The following is an 18318-nucleotide window of genomic DNA, read 5'->3' as shown; positions in this document are numbered from 1 at the left end:
ATGAGAAAGGTTTAGCAGAATACTTTGTAGGATGGAGAGTTAAGCAGGCTGGGCTTTTGAAATTAGAAGTAATATATTAGAAAATTACAAGTTTTGATAGCTAAGGGCATCCTTGCCTCTACCCTGGGTGTCAAAAAAAAAAATCGCAAAATAAGGGATCAGCAGAGATCATCACAAATTCTTTCAGTCAGCTGGTGAAGTTTGGGATTCTTTTTAAATCTTAGAGGGCCATACAGGCAAGGTTGCTGAGTACATTCATAAGAATGAGAGATTTTATTACATTAAAGGAATATGGTTTCTGCACAGGAAAGTGGTACTGAGGTAAAAATGATTTTAGTGAATAGCTAAGGAGGCACAAGGGACTGAATGGCCTATTCCTGATCCTGTTTCTTCTATTTCTTTGTAAAACTATTATTGAATTTACTTCTACAAGTCTTTTAAGGCAATTCTCTCCAGATTGCAACATACTGCTTCAAAATAATTCTAGTCCCCCTTTGGTTCTTTTGCCAAACCTTTGTTACCAACTCATCTGTTAATGGAAACAAGTTGCTGTACAGTAAAATACTCAAAATGGGAGCAAAGCTGCCAACTCTGGAACCGAAACAGTTTAGCTCCATTCAATGCAAAGGATAAGGGGGATGAGGTGTAGAGGTTACATGCCCAAAGCTAAAAGGAGATGAATGCTGTAGAACAAAGAAACCATGATCCGTGAACCATGTTTTTGGAAGGGTATCAGAGGACTTGCAGAAGTAGATGAGACAACTGGATTGAAAGGAAAGATTTAAACAATCCCATTTCCCATAACAGAAACCTCCCCAACACAGATTTCCTGCTTTACAGTTAATGGATACCCTGACCACATCCATTCTACTTGTTACATCCTAACCAATCTCCTACCCTCCCTCCCAGAAGTACAAAAAAATGTTCTTGTCTTCCGTTTTAATTACATCGGCCCTCACCTACAACAAACCATCCAACATGTCTGGTCTCCAGTGTACAATGTCTTGACCACACACATCTCACCCATTAGCAGTCTGACTAATACTTTTCCTTCCGAGCCTCCATGATTCACTATTATCAAACTTTCTTCTAGTTGTGCTTCCTTGTGCACGTTTTTTTTAAATCTCCACTCCCAACATCACACTTAGTAGCATCCAGAAAGCTTTCCAAATTCTATCCAGTAACTTCAGCAGAGAAATGGCCATGTGTTGACATCAAACAACAGGAGTCAGCCTCCACTGTCATCCCTCCCCTCCCCCACATTAACTGCTCAGATCCTTATGTGAAAAAAATTTACTTATCTAGTTAAACTACAAATGAAACTTGCAGGAAACACAGGAAGCCACTATAAATCATGCACATAAATCAAATACATTTTTCTACATCTGTTTGTCTCACAGCTCCTGAGGGCAACTTTTAAGAACATTTAAACACTAGAATACAGATGAAGAAAATCATTCTAAATTAAATTATTCTCAAAAAAAAAGAACCATAACCCATAATCATGTATATTTGGATGCAATATTTAATCTTCTAAATACAACCTATTATGGCTAATCTATAAGCCTCAAATTAGAGCCAAAGTAAATAGACCCACCCCAGGGAAGGTCTGCATACTTGCACAAAATCTAACACGTGGGAATAGGAGCTGGCACCAATCTTGAAAACAGTTTCTTTCTTTTCACTATATTCCCTCTGAAACCACACCATAACATGCAATTTTTTTTGTAAGATTAGTCTTCAAAACTTCTACACAGACTTCTGTATATACTGTACATGCTGCATACTCACACAACATAAATACATCATCTCCATTCAATCTGTGATCTGAGATTCTAATATGATTCCAGATGGTGTTAGCATGATTGTAGTCTTCCATCATGCAATAAGCTGGTACATTATGAATTGACCACTGATTCAATTGAAACCTTAAACGATGCACATAATTCAGTAACAATGAAGGTTGCTCAAACATATGTCTATATTTTTTCTGCAATCTAGCTTTTACTCATTAGGTATTTCTAGCAGAAAGTCTCAACGGAATGGACTTGTGCCCATGATACCTTAAAAGGCTCATCGGGCTCATAACACAGGTCTGTTGGTATTGAATTGCTTCTGACTTTATACCAGTTGAGATGGGAATCTTGTTCAAAAAGGATAAAAGTCAGTTTCCATGCTGAATGAAGGTATGACACTGTGCTTAATCCAAGTTGGATGAGGTGTGTAACACCGGGCGTGAAGGTCCTCACTGCTTGAGGAGTGAACAGGCCCTGGGTGAGAACAGAGTCTGTAGAAATTTCAGCGAGACAATGGCTTTACAGAGTGACAAATGTCCTCTTCACAACCAAACTTGCCTCCAAAATAAATATTACAACTTATGAAACCTTTATGTGAAACAATCCACTGTCTCTCAAATAGAGAGAATTCAGGGTCTCAATTTAAAAAAAATACACAAGAGATTTTGCAGATGCTGGAAATCCAGAGCATCACACACAAAATGCAGGAGAAACACAGCAGGTCGGGCAGTATCTATGGAGAGAATGAACAGTCGATGTTTCTGGCCAAGATCCTTCAATAAAGGACTGCAGCAGTGACCACTCTAACCTCACATGATTTTAAGTAGGAAACTTTATTAGTTCTCAAGTGTGCTACAGAATGCTCAGTAACAATTTTGTGGGGTTGCAGCAGTGGAGGAGAAATGCACAAGAGTGGTTGCCCAAACACTTTCAGATTACTGAAGCTTTGATGTGGACTTCGTGTTGTGAAATAGGCCCAGGCATATAATATAAACACAGAGAAAAAAACCAAGAGTCTGGGCTGCAAGATCTGGTAAGGAAGCACTCTTATTCAAGAGAGGTGAAAATAACTCTGTCAATTAGAGACTGGAGATGCTGGAATCTGGAGCAAAACAAAAATTGCCAGAGGAGCATTCAACAGATGCTGCCTGACTCACTGAGCTCTTCCAGCAATTCATAATCACCCTCAAACTTTCAATGGGATATTAGCAAAGGTGTCCATGAAGTTTGAAATTATTGAATAATCTTCAAGTCACAAAAAATCTTGATAGGTGACATCACCCACGTATCTAAAGCAGACTGAAAGATTTCGACCAGGACCTTCAGAAGTGTTTATCTTTAATACTTTCAGCAGCATACATAGAAATATAGTAAGGCACACAAAAGGCTGGAGGAACACAACAGCTCAGGCAGCATCTGTGGGAAATGAATAAACAGTCTCAATTTTGGGCTGAGACCTTTCTTCAGAACTAGAAACGAAGGGGGAAGACGCCAGAATAAAAAGGTGGGGGGAGGAGGGAAAGAGAATAGCTAGAGTAACAGGTGACGCCTGGTGGATGCTGCCTGGCCTGCTGAGTTCCTCCAGCATTTTGTGCGGTGCTTTGGATTTCCAGCATCTGCAGACTTCCTCGTGTTTATAATATAGGAAGAGTCAGTTATCTCATTACCATAGCTCAACTCTTTGTCTGCATCCAGTAAAGATATTTGCATCTCAAAATGTATTTAATTCTTTCTTCAAAATCATTGATTGTGAATTCCACAGGTTCACATCTCCCAAGTGAAAAACTTTCTCACTTCAGTCTTAAGTCTGTGGACCTGTAACTCGAGACAGCGATCCCTCACCTCAGAAAGCCCAGACAGAAGAAACATCTGCCCTGCATCTGTCAGAATGTTCCATGTTTCAACTACTACTATCCCCCACGATCCAGGCCATGCTCCCTTCTCACTACTGCCGTTGGGAAAGAGAAACATCACCAGGTTCAGGAACTGTTTTTACCCTTCAACCATCAGGCTCCTGAACCAGAGTGGATAACTTCATTCACCCCAACACTGAACTGATTCCTCAACCTATGGACTCATTTCAAGAACTCTACAATTCATGTTTACAGTATTATTTTTATTAGTTTGTATTTGCAGTTTGACTTCTTTTGCACATAGGCTGTTTTTCAATTTTTGTGTGTAGCTTATCATTGATTCTATTATATTTCTTTGTTCTACTGTGAATGCCTGCAAGAAAACGAATCTCAGGGCAGTATATGGTGACATATACATACTTTGAACTTGTTCAAGTGAAATACAAACCCAGTTGATCTAACCTCTCCTCACACAGCAGTCACACTTTTCCAAGAATTTGCCCCGATGAGTCTGCATAGAATTCCCTGCATATTAAATGCATCCTTGCTTAGATAAGGAGAGTGCACAGTGTAGTCTCATTCTTTAGAGAGGATTATCCTGCATTCTCACATTTCCAGCGATGAGGATTTGATCCTGACTCCAGCCTTACCAGTGGGGAATTTACGTTTTCTCCTTAAAGCTGAATGGGGCTCCTCCCACATCTAAAGCTATGCTGATAGGTAAATGGTTTACTGTAAATACCTTTAGTGTTTCACCAGGTATCTGCAAAATTACAGATAACTGATGAACACAAGACAGACAATAGGTTACAGGGTAAAGGGTAAAGCCTGCAGTTCCTCTTCCTTTTTCAAATAGTAGAGTTACACGTGCCACTCTCCAATCTATGCGTTATCAGAAAAATAATCTGAAACTGTTAATAAATACTAGCATCATTGTATACTTCCTTCATTCAGTCACATCAAGTATTTTTGGACGCATCATTTTCCTTCATAAATACTAATGCAGGGGTTTTAAGTTCTTCAGGCTTCCATCCTGCTTCAGCTAGTTCATTTTCACTTTGGTCTCTAATCTCTTCCACGACCATAGTTAATACATCTATAGAACATGGAACACCCATATACACCCTTTCAAGATTCAAACATCAAACATTTGACATGAGGCATCCAAGGTCAATTTGAAACAGCACTCTATGAAGTCAAGGAAGTGTTACTAATCAGACTAGTAATCCAAGGTAATTCTCTAACAAATGCGCATGTCCAACTCAAGATGGTGTCTATGCATCAATGCACAAGAATACTGCCAGACTTAATTTTGTGGTGCATATTGCTCCACTTTTAAGCCTAGTATCTAAATCAGTCCCAAGGGAACAGATCTTTTTTGCATGTTCTGATAATACTCTTGGCTTTTGATCTGATAAGACTGTGCCACTCCTGTCTAGTTGAATTTAAACTAGGTCAGATGATTTGCTTGGTATTCTTGCTTGCCTCTTCCATTCTCAAATCAGTATTTGGTACTTCATCCTCAATGAGATCATCAACACACCAGCATGTTTAAGAAAGTTATATTTTTGGCAATGGTTGAATTAGGAGAAAATGACAAGTACTTGAGCTCAAATTCTGATTGGCTTTGATTAGGTCTTTTTTAGTGTTATACACAAGCAGATCTCAACACCACTTTGTGAAATATCAGGACCAACAGTCCCAAATGACTATAGTTATACAGTGTTGAAGTCATAGAACACTACAGCACAGAACAGGCCTTTTGGCCCATCTAGTCTGTGCTGAACCATTAATCTGCCAAGTTCCTAAAACCATAGCCCTCCATATTTTTCCCATGCATGAACCTTTCCAAATACCTCTTAAATGTTGAAATTGACCCCACTTCCATCACTTGCACTGGCAGCTCATTTCTCATTCACAACCCTCTTGAGTGAGAAGAGTCCCCTTGAACATTTCACCTTTCATCCTTAACCTATGACCTCTAGTTAGTGCAAGTGGTGGATGTGGGGTCAATTTCAACATTTGAGAGAAATTTGGAAAGGTTCATCCAATGACTGTTTGCATTTATCCTTTCTATACCACTCATAATTCTGCATACCTCTGTCAAATTTCCCCTCAGTCTTCTATGTTTCAGGGAACAAAGTTCTAACCTATTCAGCCTTTCCCTACAACTCAGTCAAAAGTTTTCTTTACAACTTTATCGACCTGTGACACCTCTTTCAAGGAGTTAAGGATCTGTATTTTTCAGATCACTCTGTCTATCAGACTCCTCAGTGCCCTGCTGCTCACCCATGCAAGACCTACCCTGGTTGGTCCTCCAAAAGAGAAACACCCTATATTTGTCTGCGTTAAATTCCATCTGCCATTTTTCAGCCCAATTTTAGAGCTGGTCCAGATCTCACTGCATGCTTTGATAACCTTCTTTGCTATCCGCTACACCCCCAGTCCTGGTGTCATCCACAAATTTGCTCATCCAGTTAGCTACATTACCATCTAGATCATTGATATTAATCACAAATAACAATGGACACAGCATCAATCCCTGCGAAACACCACTAGTCACAGGCCTCCAGTCAGGGAAGCAACCATCTGTAACTTATTCCATGAAGCCAATGTCTAATCCTATTTACTACCTCATCCTGAACGCCAAGTGACTGAACTTTTTTGACCAGCCTCACATGTGTAATCTTATCAAAGGCCTTGCTAAAGTCCATGTAGACAACATTCACAACCCTCTTAGTAAATCAATTAGCCAGTTTTCAATAATAGTTGTTACACCAGGAACTTCAGATTCCTTATTCAAGTCAGTCAAGGCAAAGAGATAAGTATCATGTACAGTTTTAACAAATGGCTAGATATCAACTTCAAAATATCTCCAAAGAATTAAATTCAAAATATCCTTAAAGCAGAACATCCTTGTGCTGAAGAACTCTGATGATTTCAATAGGTTCACAAACAGTTTTGAAAATTGACAAGTGTATCTAAACATCAGCATATTTAAAATTTCCATCCGCCTCTCAAATCAAATGGCAGATTTCCAACTTCGTTAACAGGCGAATCAATACACATCTAAGCAAGTCTAGCATTCAGATACCAGCTTCAGATAGGCCAGTGTTAATAGCAAGCACCTAATGCAAACTCTATCAGGCTTCAAGAGATCACTGGATAGCCAAGCTACCAACCAAACATCCACAATCAAGAATAACATTCTACCAAGTTAAAAAGTTTCCCCAGTTCATAAAGGCTGAACTTACAGTCATATAGTCAAAAAATACGCATAGAAACAATAGTAATTTGCGTAATCATTTTCAGTTCTAATCTGAAACTTTTCTTTCATTAACATAATAATTAATGACTCACTATTATCACCAAACACCCTGCAATGCAGAAATAAGTGAAAGTCAATTACAAACTTGTTTGTTGGAAAACTAAGGTTGGTACCTTAGCAATCTCAGCTCCAGTGTTCAGGAGCAAAATGACTACAAATCAAATTTATTTGCTTTTGCAGTGCAAGAGGGAAGAGAGCTCTAGTCCCAAATACCAATTTTCAAGCAACCAAATGAATTGCAAACAGAACTCCACTAAATCCCCCATTCTGTCTATTTCTGAGAAGACCAGCAACCAGTCAGCAATTCTCTATTTGACCTGAAGTGAGTCTTCACTGAGCTGGAAATTGGAACTTAATGCCTGGGAGATCAAGAGAACTTGAGGCATTTTAGATATATATAAGCAAACATCATGTTCCTGACAGGACTTTGTTCTAGTCTTGACAAAGACAATATAACCCTGGAGGAGTGCAGGTGATCTGCACACAATGCGAACATTGTTTCTGAATATCAGCCATTATTGCAAATGATCCACGTCATGCAATGTTAATGCTGAACTCAGATGCTTTCAGCCAAGGACACTGCAACCAATGACAAGCAACATTTGATGTAAAATAGGTTTAGGCAATCTTGTGTTTCAGTTATCGCCCGCCTTGGGCTTCCCCGAGGAATTACCACCATGCTGGAGTAAATTACCATGGCCCATTCAAGTTGCATTTATTCCCATAGGATTATTGAGAGGAATCCAGGCATGGTATTTCACAAATCTTTACAAGAATGGCATTGACAGTTAACACTGATTTTTCTTCTCCTTATTTAGTTCAGCAGCCAAATAAAAATCATAGCATAAATCAGCCTACTCAAAACCAAATTTTAGGTCTTCACCCACAATTACAGCACTGAAGAGTTTTGTTATCCAATATCTGCCTACTGAACACTTGCACATAAAATGTAAACTGGTATAGATTGAAGAATAATTCAGATCTTATGGGGAAAAAAATAGAATAACTAAGGAGAGTGTAGGTCTACCAGGAAAAAGGAGGGCATGTGCTTGAAGCCAGAGCAAGTAGCTGAGCCCATTGCATTGACATTTACCAAGGAGAAGGATTTGAAGGACACTGAAGGCAGAGCAGGGTATGGTAATGTGCTGGGATATTTTGAGATGAAGGTGGAGGTAGTGCTGGGTCTTGTGAAAAACACAAAGGTAGCAAATCCCCAGGCCCTGACACCTATCTCAGAGTATTAAAAGAAGCAAGTGAGGAGATAGCTGGGCCTTTGTCAAAGATCTGTGTCATTTGGAACTTCTAGTGAGGTCCCAAAAGACTGGTGAGATGAGCTAGCAAATATTGTGCCATGGACAAGAAAGGAAATATGGATATAGGCAGGTAAATACTGGTATAAATTGTGCCCAGAATAGTTCACATTCATTCAATTCTTCCCACAATGATATAATTATTCAAGCAATTTACATCATCGGCCACGTTATTTGCATAATCTGCTCAGTTAATCGACCAAATCTACTGTCAATTGCTTAATGACTCAAAATTCCTCATGTTATTTTATCCACAGCTACCATGTAACAAGGTCATCTATAACCAGTATTTTAAATTCACCCTCCAATCTTAAAAGTCAAATTTTAACATTCAAAACCATCACACCCCAGGTTTCTGTCAACACTGTTTTACTCAAGTATGCTTCAGAAACATGGACTCGAAAAACTCCATCAATGCCATCTCTGCAAAAACCTCCTAATCCACTGGATGGTCAAGTTAATCATGATGGTGTCCATTCCCAGGCCAACATCACTAACAAGGAAGCCTTAATAAGTCCTGAAGAAGGGTCTCAGCCCAAATCATCGATTGTTTATTCATTTCCATAGATGCTACCAGATCTGTTGAGTTCCTCCAGCATTTTGTGTGTGTTGCTCTTTATTGTAGTCAGCTGCATTAGGCAGACCATGCAATACACACAGTCAGTAGCCACTTTAAGGTACACCTGCTCATTAATGCAAACTCTAATCAGCCAATCACATGGCAAGCAACAAATGACATGGTCTAGAAGTTTTTTTGTTGTTCAGATCAAACATCAGAATGGGGAAGAAATGTGATTCAAATGACTTTGATTGTGGAATGATTATTCATGCCAGGCAGGGTGCTTTGAGTATCTCAGAAACTGCTGATCACCTGGGATTTTCATGTACAAGTCTCTACAGGAGGAGTTCAGGGAGCCCAGGAATACCTCGGTTAATAGTAAGGGTCCATAGATTGGGAACCCCGACTCTAAAGTTCGCAGAGAATGGCGTGAAAAAAAAAATCCAGTGAGAAGGTTCTGTGGATGAAAATGCCTTGTTGATGAGAGAGGTCAGTGGAAAATGGCCAGATTGGTTCCAGACGACAGGAAAGTGACAGTAACTCTAATAACCACACATTACAACAGGGGTGTGCAGAAGAGCATCTTTAAATGCATGTCAAACCTTTGAAGTGGATGAGCCACAGCAGTAGACGACCACATTGGGTTTCAGTCCTGTGGCTATTCTACTGGGTACACTCCTGTACCTAATGAAGTGGCCAGTGAGTGTATGCCGAGGAGCCGATGATACACTATTGAGTTATATCCAGGGAAGAGGCTGCTATATAGAGAGAGAAAAAGAGGAAAATACAGAAGAAAGCCTTCTTGGAAATCCCTGGATCACAACCTCTCAAAGAGAAGGAATATGCGGAATGACACAAAACAAGTCCGTGCATTGGGAATACAGAAACCCAACATAAAGAGGGCACCATCTCACAAACTACCCTCTTGTCCACCTGCTCTGTTAGGTACCACCTGCAGAAGCATTAGCCTGATCGGTCATATCAGAACCCATAAAACCAAACTGCAAGCGTGTCACCCTTGATTCCACGCCCAAGTCCGACACCAAGTTCTGCACGACGCATTTTTTAAAAAAGATTGTTTTATAAGTGCAATTATTGGTTAAAAATCACAATGAAAAGTTTTCTGTATTACCACAGAAAAATCACAATGACCTTTTGAAACTTCAAACTGAGGTCAAAATGGTTTGTCCCGTAAATACAAACATTTACTCGTCAGAAAAGTAGCAAGTATGTCGGCCTTTCCATAATTTCCCCACAAATCATGACACAAGTCCATGTCCGGGGCAAAACAGCCATAAGTAATGACTATAAATTTCATCAGATTAATTCATATCATGCGAATTATCCACACTTTACTCAGAACAAGAAAAGACGTCCGAAATTATCAACTTACAATGTGAATTAACAGGAGAATTCATCGTGCTAAAATCGGCCTCCTTGAGAGTAAAGTCTAAAGCTTGTAAAGCAAATGTAATCGTAATTACGTACCTAGTTTTAACTGCCTAAGCAAATAACACTTTAGATGAGTGTTCAGCTAATAGGTCTACCTTCCTATTTAACCCTTACCATACACGTCTACACCTATTGTGTACAACCTCTCTACAAACGTTTGGCTAGCATTGAAAGCAAGGGCCCGGTTTATCACTCAAAGCGTGGGAAAACAGCAGTCCATCGCTTAATACCACAGGAAATGATGACAAGGAAAGCATTAAGGATGATTTTGTGCTGTGTATGTTAATAAAAGGGAGTTTCTTTTCGGTTTCACAATGGCACCTACAAAACTCATCAACAGCTATATCGCCCACGTTAGTGCACATCAGAAGCCACAAACTTGTAGTGTCGATAGCACAAAACTACAAGTACCAACATGTGGCCAACGTGAAACTTAAAAGAAAGGTTCCCCTCCGAGCTGTACCCTGCCCCTGTGTCAATAGATCGCCCTGTGATCTCCGCCTGCACACAGGAGGGTTGAATCCGCTTACCCTCCCCGCCAGCTCTCGCCTCTGACCCAATTCCACACACCAAACGAGTGACTTCAGCGCTCACAACTGTTGGAAATTGCAAAAAGCCAAAATACACTTTTAAAATCCAATTTTAAAAATATAAAACTATATAATACGGGACACTGAAGGTGCACCGGTTAAAGTTAGGGAGAGAGTGCAGAACTGTTGAAACAGAGAAGAAATTTCAGTAAAAGTCAACCGGAAATTTGAAGACACGTAGTCTTCTTAAACGCATTCAAAATAATCAGACAGCTGCAAACACAGTCAACTGAATGAGATTTTAACACCACGGGCTTAGGAGAAACGCGCGAGTGATGTTACAATCGTTATCGCGCATCTTTCTATTTCTTTTCTGCAACAAAAAGTTAATGCAGACTTGTTCAAAAGTCGCGTGTGGTGAATGTAAAGCAGCGCGGTTCGGTACTGAATGGCAGCGGGAGTCTCGCCATCTGTTACCCCAGGGCGCTGCCTCCACAGCCCCCAGTGACTGCCTCCCCCTTACTCACATCCATAGCGGGGTCTGTGCAGAGCCGCGTTTTCCTCGTACATGATGGTCGCTGCGAGCTCCGTGTTGTACAAATGTAGACACGCGTGTGCCACAATACCTCCCTCTTCCCCCCGCGTCCGCTCACTGACTGGCGAACTCAGCGTTCCCGGCGCCCCGTTATACCGCGGCGGCGAGCGCCTCTCTCCGGCCGCACCGCGCCGGGGCCCCGGATTGGGTTCCGGCACCTCCAGCTGGACGTACACTCGGCCGCCGACCAGAGCCCCGTTCACAAAGTGCCCTGGGTCGCGCCGCTAACATTTACACTTTGTGGCCTCTAGGACCCACAGGGAAGTCCAGCGTGGTGTTCCAGATTCTCCTAGTCGTGTTATTGGAAAATCCATACAAGCAAAGTCCCCGATGGGGTGGGAGGGGGAGGATATGCAGGGAAGGGGTAATGGGGTGTTGGGGGAGGGAAGAAAGTGGCAGTTGGAATGAAAGAGAGGATGAGGGCTATGAGAGAGAAAAGGGGGTGAAGAAGTGACGATGGGAAAGGAGGGATGTGGAAAACAGAAGAGGGGTGACAGGTGAAGGAGCAGGCAGGAAAGGATGAAAGGTCTCCTTCCCAGTATAGCAGAGTGTCCCAAACCAGAGGGCACAGGTTTCAAATTGAAAGGGGAAAGATTTAAAGGTGACATCAGGAACAAATTTTTCATACCCCTCGTGTCATGGGTACAATTGCAGTATTTATAAAGGCATTGTAGACAGGTAGATGGATATAAATAGTTTAGAGGGATATGGAGAAGTGGGAGTAGTCTGCAGGAAGTGCTTGACAATGATCTACAGAGGTGAGAGAAGAGCAAGGAGACAAATATACAGGTAGAAATGATATGGAAAGAGGAATCGGCCGGCACCTGAATGAAAATGAAAATGATGCCAGAGGGTTTTGGTTAAACATGCATTTGATATCATTGCTGGTTTTGACCAAAGCTTGATGCATCCCTTGAAGGAGTTTTTTTTTTAAATAACTAATTCTGTGAAATACTAATAAAACTATAAATAGAAACTATCCAAACCAAACCAAAAGTATGATAGAAACATTAAAGAACCTGTGATAATATTGGTAAGTTACGGAAATGCTTAATTACTGTGTTCAATTAGTACTATTCATGCATGTTTCCCAGGTGTACTATGCTGTATATATCTGAAAGTATTCAAAGATCATGTTCAGGTGGTCAGATTGCTGTACATTCAGAGCATGCTACTTTGTAAATTTAAAAAAATGATACACAAATGCAAATTACATGTAAATCAGATTTTTAATCCACAATTTGACCAGCGTCTTAAGCAGAGACTGGATGTTCTGCAGCAAGTAACTCAACTCCTGAGGCCCCAAACCATTCAACAATCCAAAAGACTCAAGTCAGGTAAGTGTAGACTTACAACTTGCCTGGAAGAGTGTTTATCCAATGGAATTTAAGCAGTTCCACATCATTCTGGACAAAGTACCCTGCTTGTCTGAACCCATCTCTCACCTAGCACTCACTCTGACAATGGTGTGCGATAGGTGAAGTAAACCACATACAAAATTCACTTCAACAGCTTCTCAAGGTTCTTTTGGTAGCACTACCACCTAGAATGGTCTCTGTTGTCTGGAGACTGTCCTTGAGAATGCCAACACTTGCTCCTTCAAATCCCAGTCCTCCCTGGGATATCAATATTCTGTCATGTTTTTGTTCTTGTGCTACAGATACGAGTACTCTGACCAGCAACTCTAGGAACAAGACCAAAGTTAAAAGTTCGTTCAAAGTAAATGTTATTATCAAAGTACATATATGGCACCATAGAGAATCCTGAGATTCCTTTTCTGCGGGCATACTCAGCAAACCTATAGAATAGTAACTACGGCAGGATCAACGAAGGATCTACTAAAGTGCAGAAGACAACAAACTGTGCAAATGCAAATATAAATAAATAGCAATAAATAATGAGAATGTGAGATAACAAGATAAAGCGTCCATAAAGTGAGATCAGTGGTTGTGGGAATGTCTCAATGGATCAGCAAGTGAGTTTGGTTATCCCCTTTGTTCAAGAGCCTGATGGCTGTGGGGTAGTAACTGTTCTTAAACTGGGTGGTGTGAGTCCTGAGGCTCCTGCACCTTCTACCTGATGGCAGCAACAAGAAGAGAGCATGGCCTGGGTGGTGGGGATCTCCACAGATTAGGGCATAGGACCAAAATTAGGCCATTCCACCCATCAAGTCAGCACCACCATTCTATCATGGCTGATTCATTCCCCTAATTTTCTTCCCCAAATCTTTCATGTCCTGACTTATCAAAAATATATCAAACTCTGCTTTAAATATATCCAATGGCTTGACTTCCACAGTCATGTGCAGCAATAAATTCCACAGATTCATTAAACTCTGGCTAAATAAATTCTTTCTCAATTCTGTTGTAAATGAACATCCCCTTATCCTGAGGCTGTGACCTCTGGTCCTAGACTCTTCCACAAGAGAGAACATCTTCTCCAGATCCATCTGTCTAGGCCTTTCAATATTCCATAGGTTTTAATGAGATCCCCTCTCATTCTTCTAAACTCCAGTGAATACAAGACCTGAACCATCAAACGCATCTAATACATTAGCCCTTTCATTCCCTGAATCATTCCAGTAAACCTCCTCTGGACTCTCTCCAATGCCAGCAAACCTTCTCAAATAAGTGATTGAAAACTGCTCACAGTACTCCAAGTACAGTATGACCAATGCCTTACAAAGTCTCAGCATACATCCTTGCTTTTATATTCTAGTCCTCTTTAAGTGAATGCTAACATTGCATAGGCCTTTCTTACCACTGACTCAACCTGCAAGGTAACCTTCAGGGAATCTCACACTAGGACTCCCAAGTCCCTCTGCACCTCCTCACTGACGATCGACACTGGCGCACCTCAGGTATGTGTGCTTAGCCCACTGCTGTACTTCCTCTATACCCATGACTGTGTGGCTAAGTATAGCTCAAATGCCATCTATAAATTTGCTGATGATACAACCATTGTCGGTAGAATCTCCAATGGAGATGAGAGGGTATACGGGAGCAAAGTATACCAACCTTGCACTCAGCGTCAGCAAGACAAAAGAGCTGATTGTGGACTTCAGGAAGTGTAAGATGAGGGAATACAAACCAATCCATAGAGGGATCAGAAGTGGAGAAAGTGAGCAGTTTCAAGTTCTCGGGTGTCAAGATCTCTGGGGATCTAATCTGGTCCCAATATTATTGATGCAGCTTTAAGAAAGGTAAGACAGTGGCCATATTTCATCAGGAGTTTGAAGAGATTATGTTTGTCACCTAAAACACTTGAAAACTTCTATAGATGTACCATGGAGAGCATTCTGACAGACTGCATCACTGTCTGGTACGGGGAGGGGGTGGGGGGGTGCTATTGCACAGGATCAAAAGAAGCTATGGAAAGTTGTAAAATTAGTCAGCTCCATCTTGGGTATTAGTCTCCAAGATATCTTCCAGGAATGGTGCCTCAGAAAAAAGACCCTATCGTATCCACCTCCACCATCGTTGCCGGCAGCCCATTCCACACACTCACCACTCTCTGCGTAAAAAACTTACCCCTGACATCTCCTCTGTACCTACTCCCCACACCTTAAACCTGTGTCTTCTTGTGGCAGCCATTTCAGCCCTGGGAAAAAGCCTCTGACTATCCACACAATCAATGCCTCTCATCATCTTATACACCTCTATCAGGTCACCTCTCATCCTCCGCCGCTCCAAGGAGAAGAGGCCAAGTTCACTCAACCTATTCTCATAAGGCATGCTCCCCAATCCAGGCAACATCCTTGTAAATCTCCTCTGCACGTTTTCTACGGTTTCCACGACCTTGTAGTGAGGTGACCAGAATTGAGCACAGTACTCCAAGTGGGGTCTGACCAGGGTCCTATATGGCTGTAACATTACCTCTCAGCGCTTGAACTACATCCCACGGTTGATGAAGGCCAATTCACTGCTTGCCTTCTTAACCACAGTCAAGCTGCACAGCAGCTTTGAGTGTCCTATGAACTTGGACTCCAAGATCCCTCTGATCCTCCACACTGCCAAGCATCTTACCATTAATACTATATTCTGCCATCATATTTGACCTACCAAAATGAACCACCTCACACGTATCTGGGTTGAACTCCATCTGCCACCTCTCAGCCCAGTTTTTCATCCTATCGATGACCTGCTGCAACCTCTGATGGCCCTCTACACTATCCACAACACCCCCAATCTTTGTGTCATTCGCAAATTTACTAACCCATCCTTCCACTTCCTCATCCAGGTCATTTATAAAAATCATGTAGAGAAGGACTCCCAGAACAGATCCCCGAGACACACCACTGGTCACCGACTTCCATGCAGAATATGACCCGCCTAGGACCACACTTTGCCTTCTGTAGGCAAGCCACTTCTGGATCCACAAAGCAAGGTGCCCCTGGATCCCATGCTTCCTTACCTTCTCAATAAGCCTTGCATGGGGTACCTTATCAAATGCCTTGCTGAAATCCATATACACTACATCTACTGCTCTACCTTCATCAATGTGTTTAGTCACAATCTCAAAAAATTCAATCAAGCTCGTAAGACACAAACTGCCTTTGACAAAGGCATGCTGACTATTCATAATCATATTATGCCTCTCCAAATATTTGTAAATCCTTCATCTCAGGATCTTCTCCATCAACTTACCAACCACTGAAGTAAAACTCACTTGTCTATAATTTCCTGGGCGATCTCTACTGCCTTTCTTGAATAAGGGAACAGCATCCGCAACCCTCCAGTCCTCCGTAACCTCTCCCGTCCCCATTGATGATGCAAAGATCATTACCAGAGGCTCAGCAATCTCCTCCCTTGCTTCCCACAGTAGCCTGTGGTATATCTCGTCCAGTCCCCGTGACTTATCTAACTTGAGGCTTTCCATAAGCTCCAGCACATCCTCTTTCTTAATGTCTATATGCTCAAGCTTTCAGTCTGCTATAAATCATCTCTACAATCGCCAACATCCTTTTTCCGTAGTGAATACTGAAGCAAAGTATTCACCAAGTACCTCCGCTACCTCCTCCAGTTCCATACACACTTTTCCACTTTCACACTTGATTAGTCCTATTCTTGCACGTCTTATCCTCTTGCTCTTCACATCCTTGTAGAATGCCTTGGGGTTTTCCTGAATCCTGCTCGCCAAACCCTCCTGGCTCTCCTAATTTCATTCTTAATCTCCTTCCTGCTAGCCTTATAATATTCTAGATCTCTATCATTACCTAGTTTTTTGAACCATTCATAAGCTTTTCTTTTCTTTTTGACTAGATTTTCAACAGCCTTTGTACACCACGGATCCTGTACCCTATCGTCCTTTCCCTGTCTCATTGGAACGTACCTATGCAGAATGCCACACAAATATCCCCTGAACATTTGCCACATTTCTGCCGTACATTTCCCTGAGAACATCTGTTCCCAGTTTATACTTCCAAGTTCCCGCCTGGTAGCTTCACATTCCCCTTACTCCAATTAAACTTTTTCTTCGCTTGTCTGCTCCTATCCCTCTCTAATGCTATAGTAAAGGAGATAGGATTGCGATCACTATCTCCAAAATACTCTCCCACTGAGAGATCTGAGACCTGATCAGGTTCATTTCCCAATACCAGATCAAGTACAGCCTCTCCTCTTGTATTGTGTCAGGAAACCTTCCTGAACACATCTAACAAACTCCACCCCATCGAAACCCCTTGCACTAGGGAGATGCCAATCGATATTGGGGAAATTGAAATCTCCCATCATGACAACCCTGTTATTATTGCACATGCTGGTGATAATAAACCTGATTCTGATTCTGATCTTTGATTTTTTGAATTTTCTCCCCATTTAGAAAATAGTCTTTGCCTTTATTCTTTCTTCTAAATTGAAAGACCACCCACTTCCCTACACTATATTCCATCTGTCACTTCTTTGACCAGTCTCCTAATCTGTCTAAGTCCATCTGCAGACTCCCTGCTTCCTGAACACTACCTGCCCCTCCACCTATCTTCATATAGTTGGCAAACCTGGCCACAGAACTCTCAATTCATTCATCCAAATCCTTGACATATTATGTGAAAAGAAGTGATCCTAACAATGACCCCTGTGGAGCACCACTAGTCACCGGCAGTGAGACATTCGGAGGGATGAGCCCAATACTCTCTTCTGCATTATATGACGTATAGCAGGAGCTTTATAGTTTACTCTCACACCTTGGTCTAACTAGAATCATTATCCGGTTTGCTAACACTGGGCATATGACGTGAAATGTCTTGTCTTGTGGCACCAGTTCATTGCAATACGTGATAATAAAAACTATAAATTACAATAAGAGGAATGTACAATAAATAAATCAAATACCTAGTGCAAAAAAATGGAGGAAAAATAGTGACGTAGTGTTCACAGATTCACTGTCCATTCAGAAAGCTGATGGATGGAAAGAAGCTGCTCCTGAAACATTGAGTGTGTGTCTGCAGGCTCCTGTACCTCCTCCTTGATGGTAGCAATGAGAAGAGGGCATCTCCTAGGTGAGGCACTGAATGATGGTTTCCTGGATCCTATGGAGTCTCAGGTCCATGGTGGAGCCGGCTGAGTTCACAGCTTACTGCAGCCTTTTCCGATTCTGTGCGGTGGCCTCTCCGTACCAGATGATGATGCAACCACTTAGAATGCTCTCCACAGTGCATCTGCAGAAATTTGCAAATGACTTTTGTGACATACCGATTCTCCTCAAACTCTTGATGAAATATAGCTGCCGTTGTGTCTTCTTTGTAATTACATCAATATCTTGGTCCCAAGATAGGTCCTCAGAGATGTTGACAGTCAGGAACTTGAAACTGCTCACCCTTTCCACTGCTGATCCCTTAATAAGAAGTTCCATGTATTCCCTTGACTTCTCCCTCCTTGGTTTTACTGTTGTTGAGTGC

The 18318-nt window shown here is 41.6% G+C and overlaps 1 protein-coding gene across 2 annotated transcripts in view; it reads right to left on the bottom strand.

Annotated features, from left to right (window-relative positions):
- The window catches only part of iqgap2 (IQ motif containing GTPase activating protein 2), a 289641-nt gene extending 278133 nt beyond the window's left edge, over positions 1 to 11508 (bottom strand). Inside the window, exon 1 of one of the 2 annotated variants that reach the window (XM_063049287.1) lies at positions 11356 to 11508. In XM_063049287.1, coding sequence (XP_062905357.1) covers positions 11356 to 11398 — 43 coding nt within the window. In that variant the 5' untranslated portion in view covers positions 11399 to 11508. Of the gene's footprint in view, positions 1 to 10239; positions 10347 to 11355 lie in introns of those variants that run through there. The other variant, XM_063049288.1, reaches the window with a different exon arrangement.
- Positions 11509 to 18318: the final 6810 nt, after the last annotated feature.

This window comes from Mobula hypostoma, chromosome 5 (genome assembly GCF_963921235.1).
Source record: "Mobula hypostoma chromosome 5, sMobHyp1.1, whole genome shotgun sequence".
Classification (NCBI taxonomy): Eukaryota; Metazoa; Chordata; class Chondrichthyes; order Myliobatiformes; family Myliobatidae; genus Mobula; species Mobula hypostoma.
This window is presented reverse-complemented; position numbering and strand designations above follow the sequence as displayed.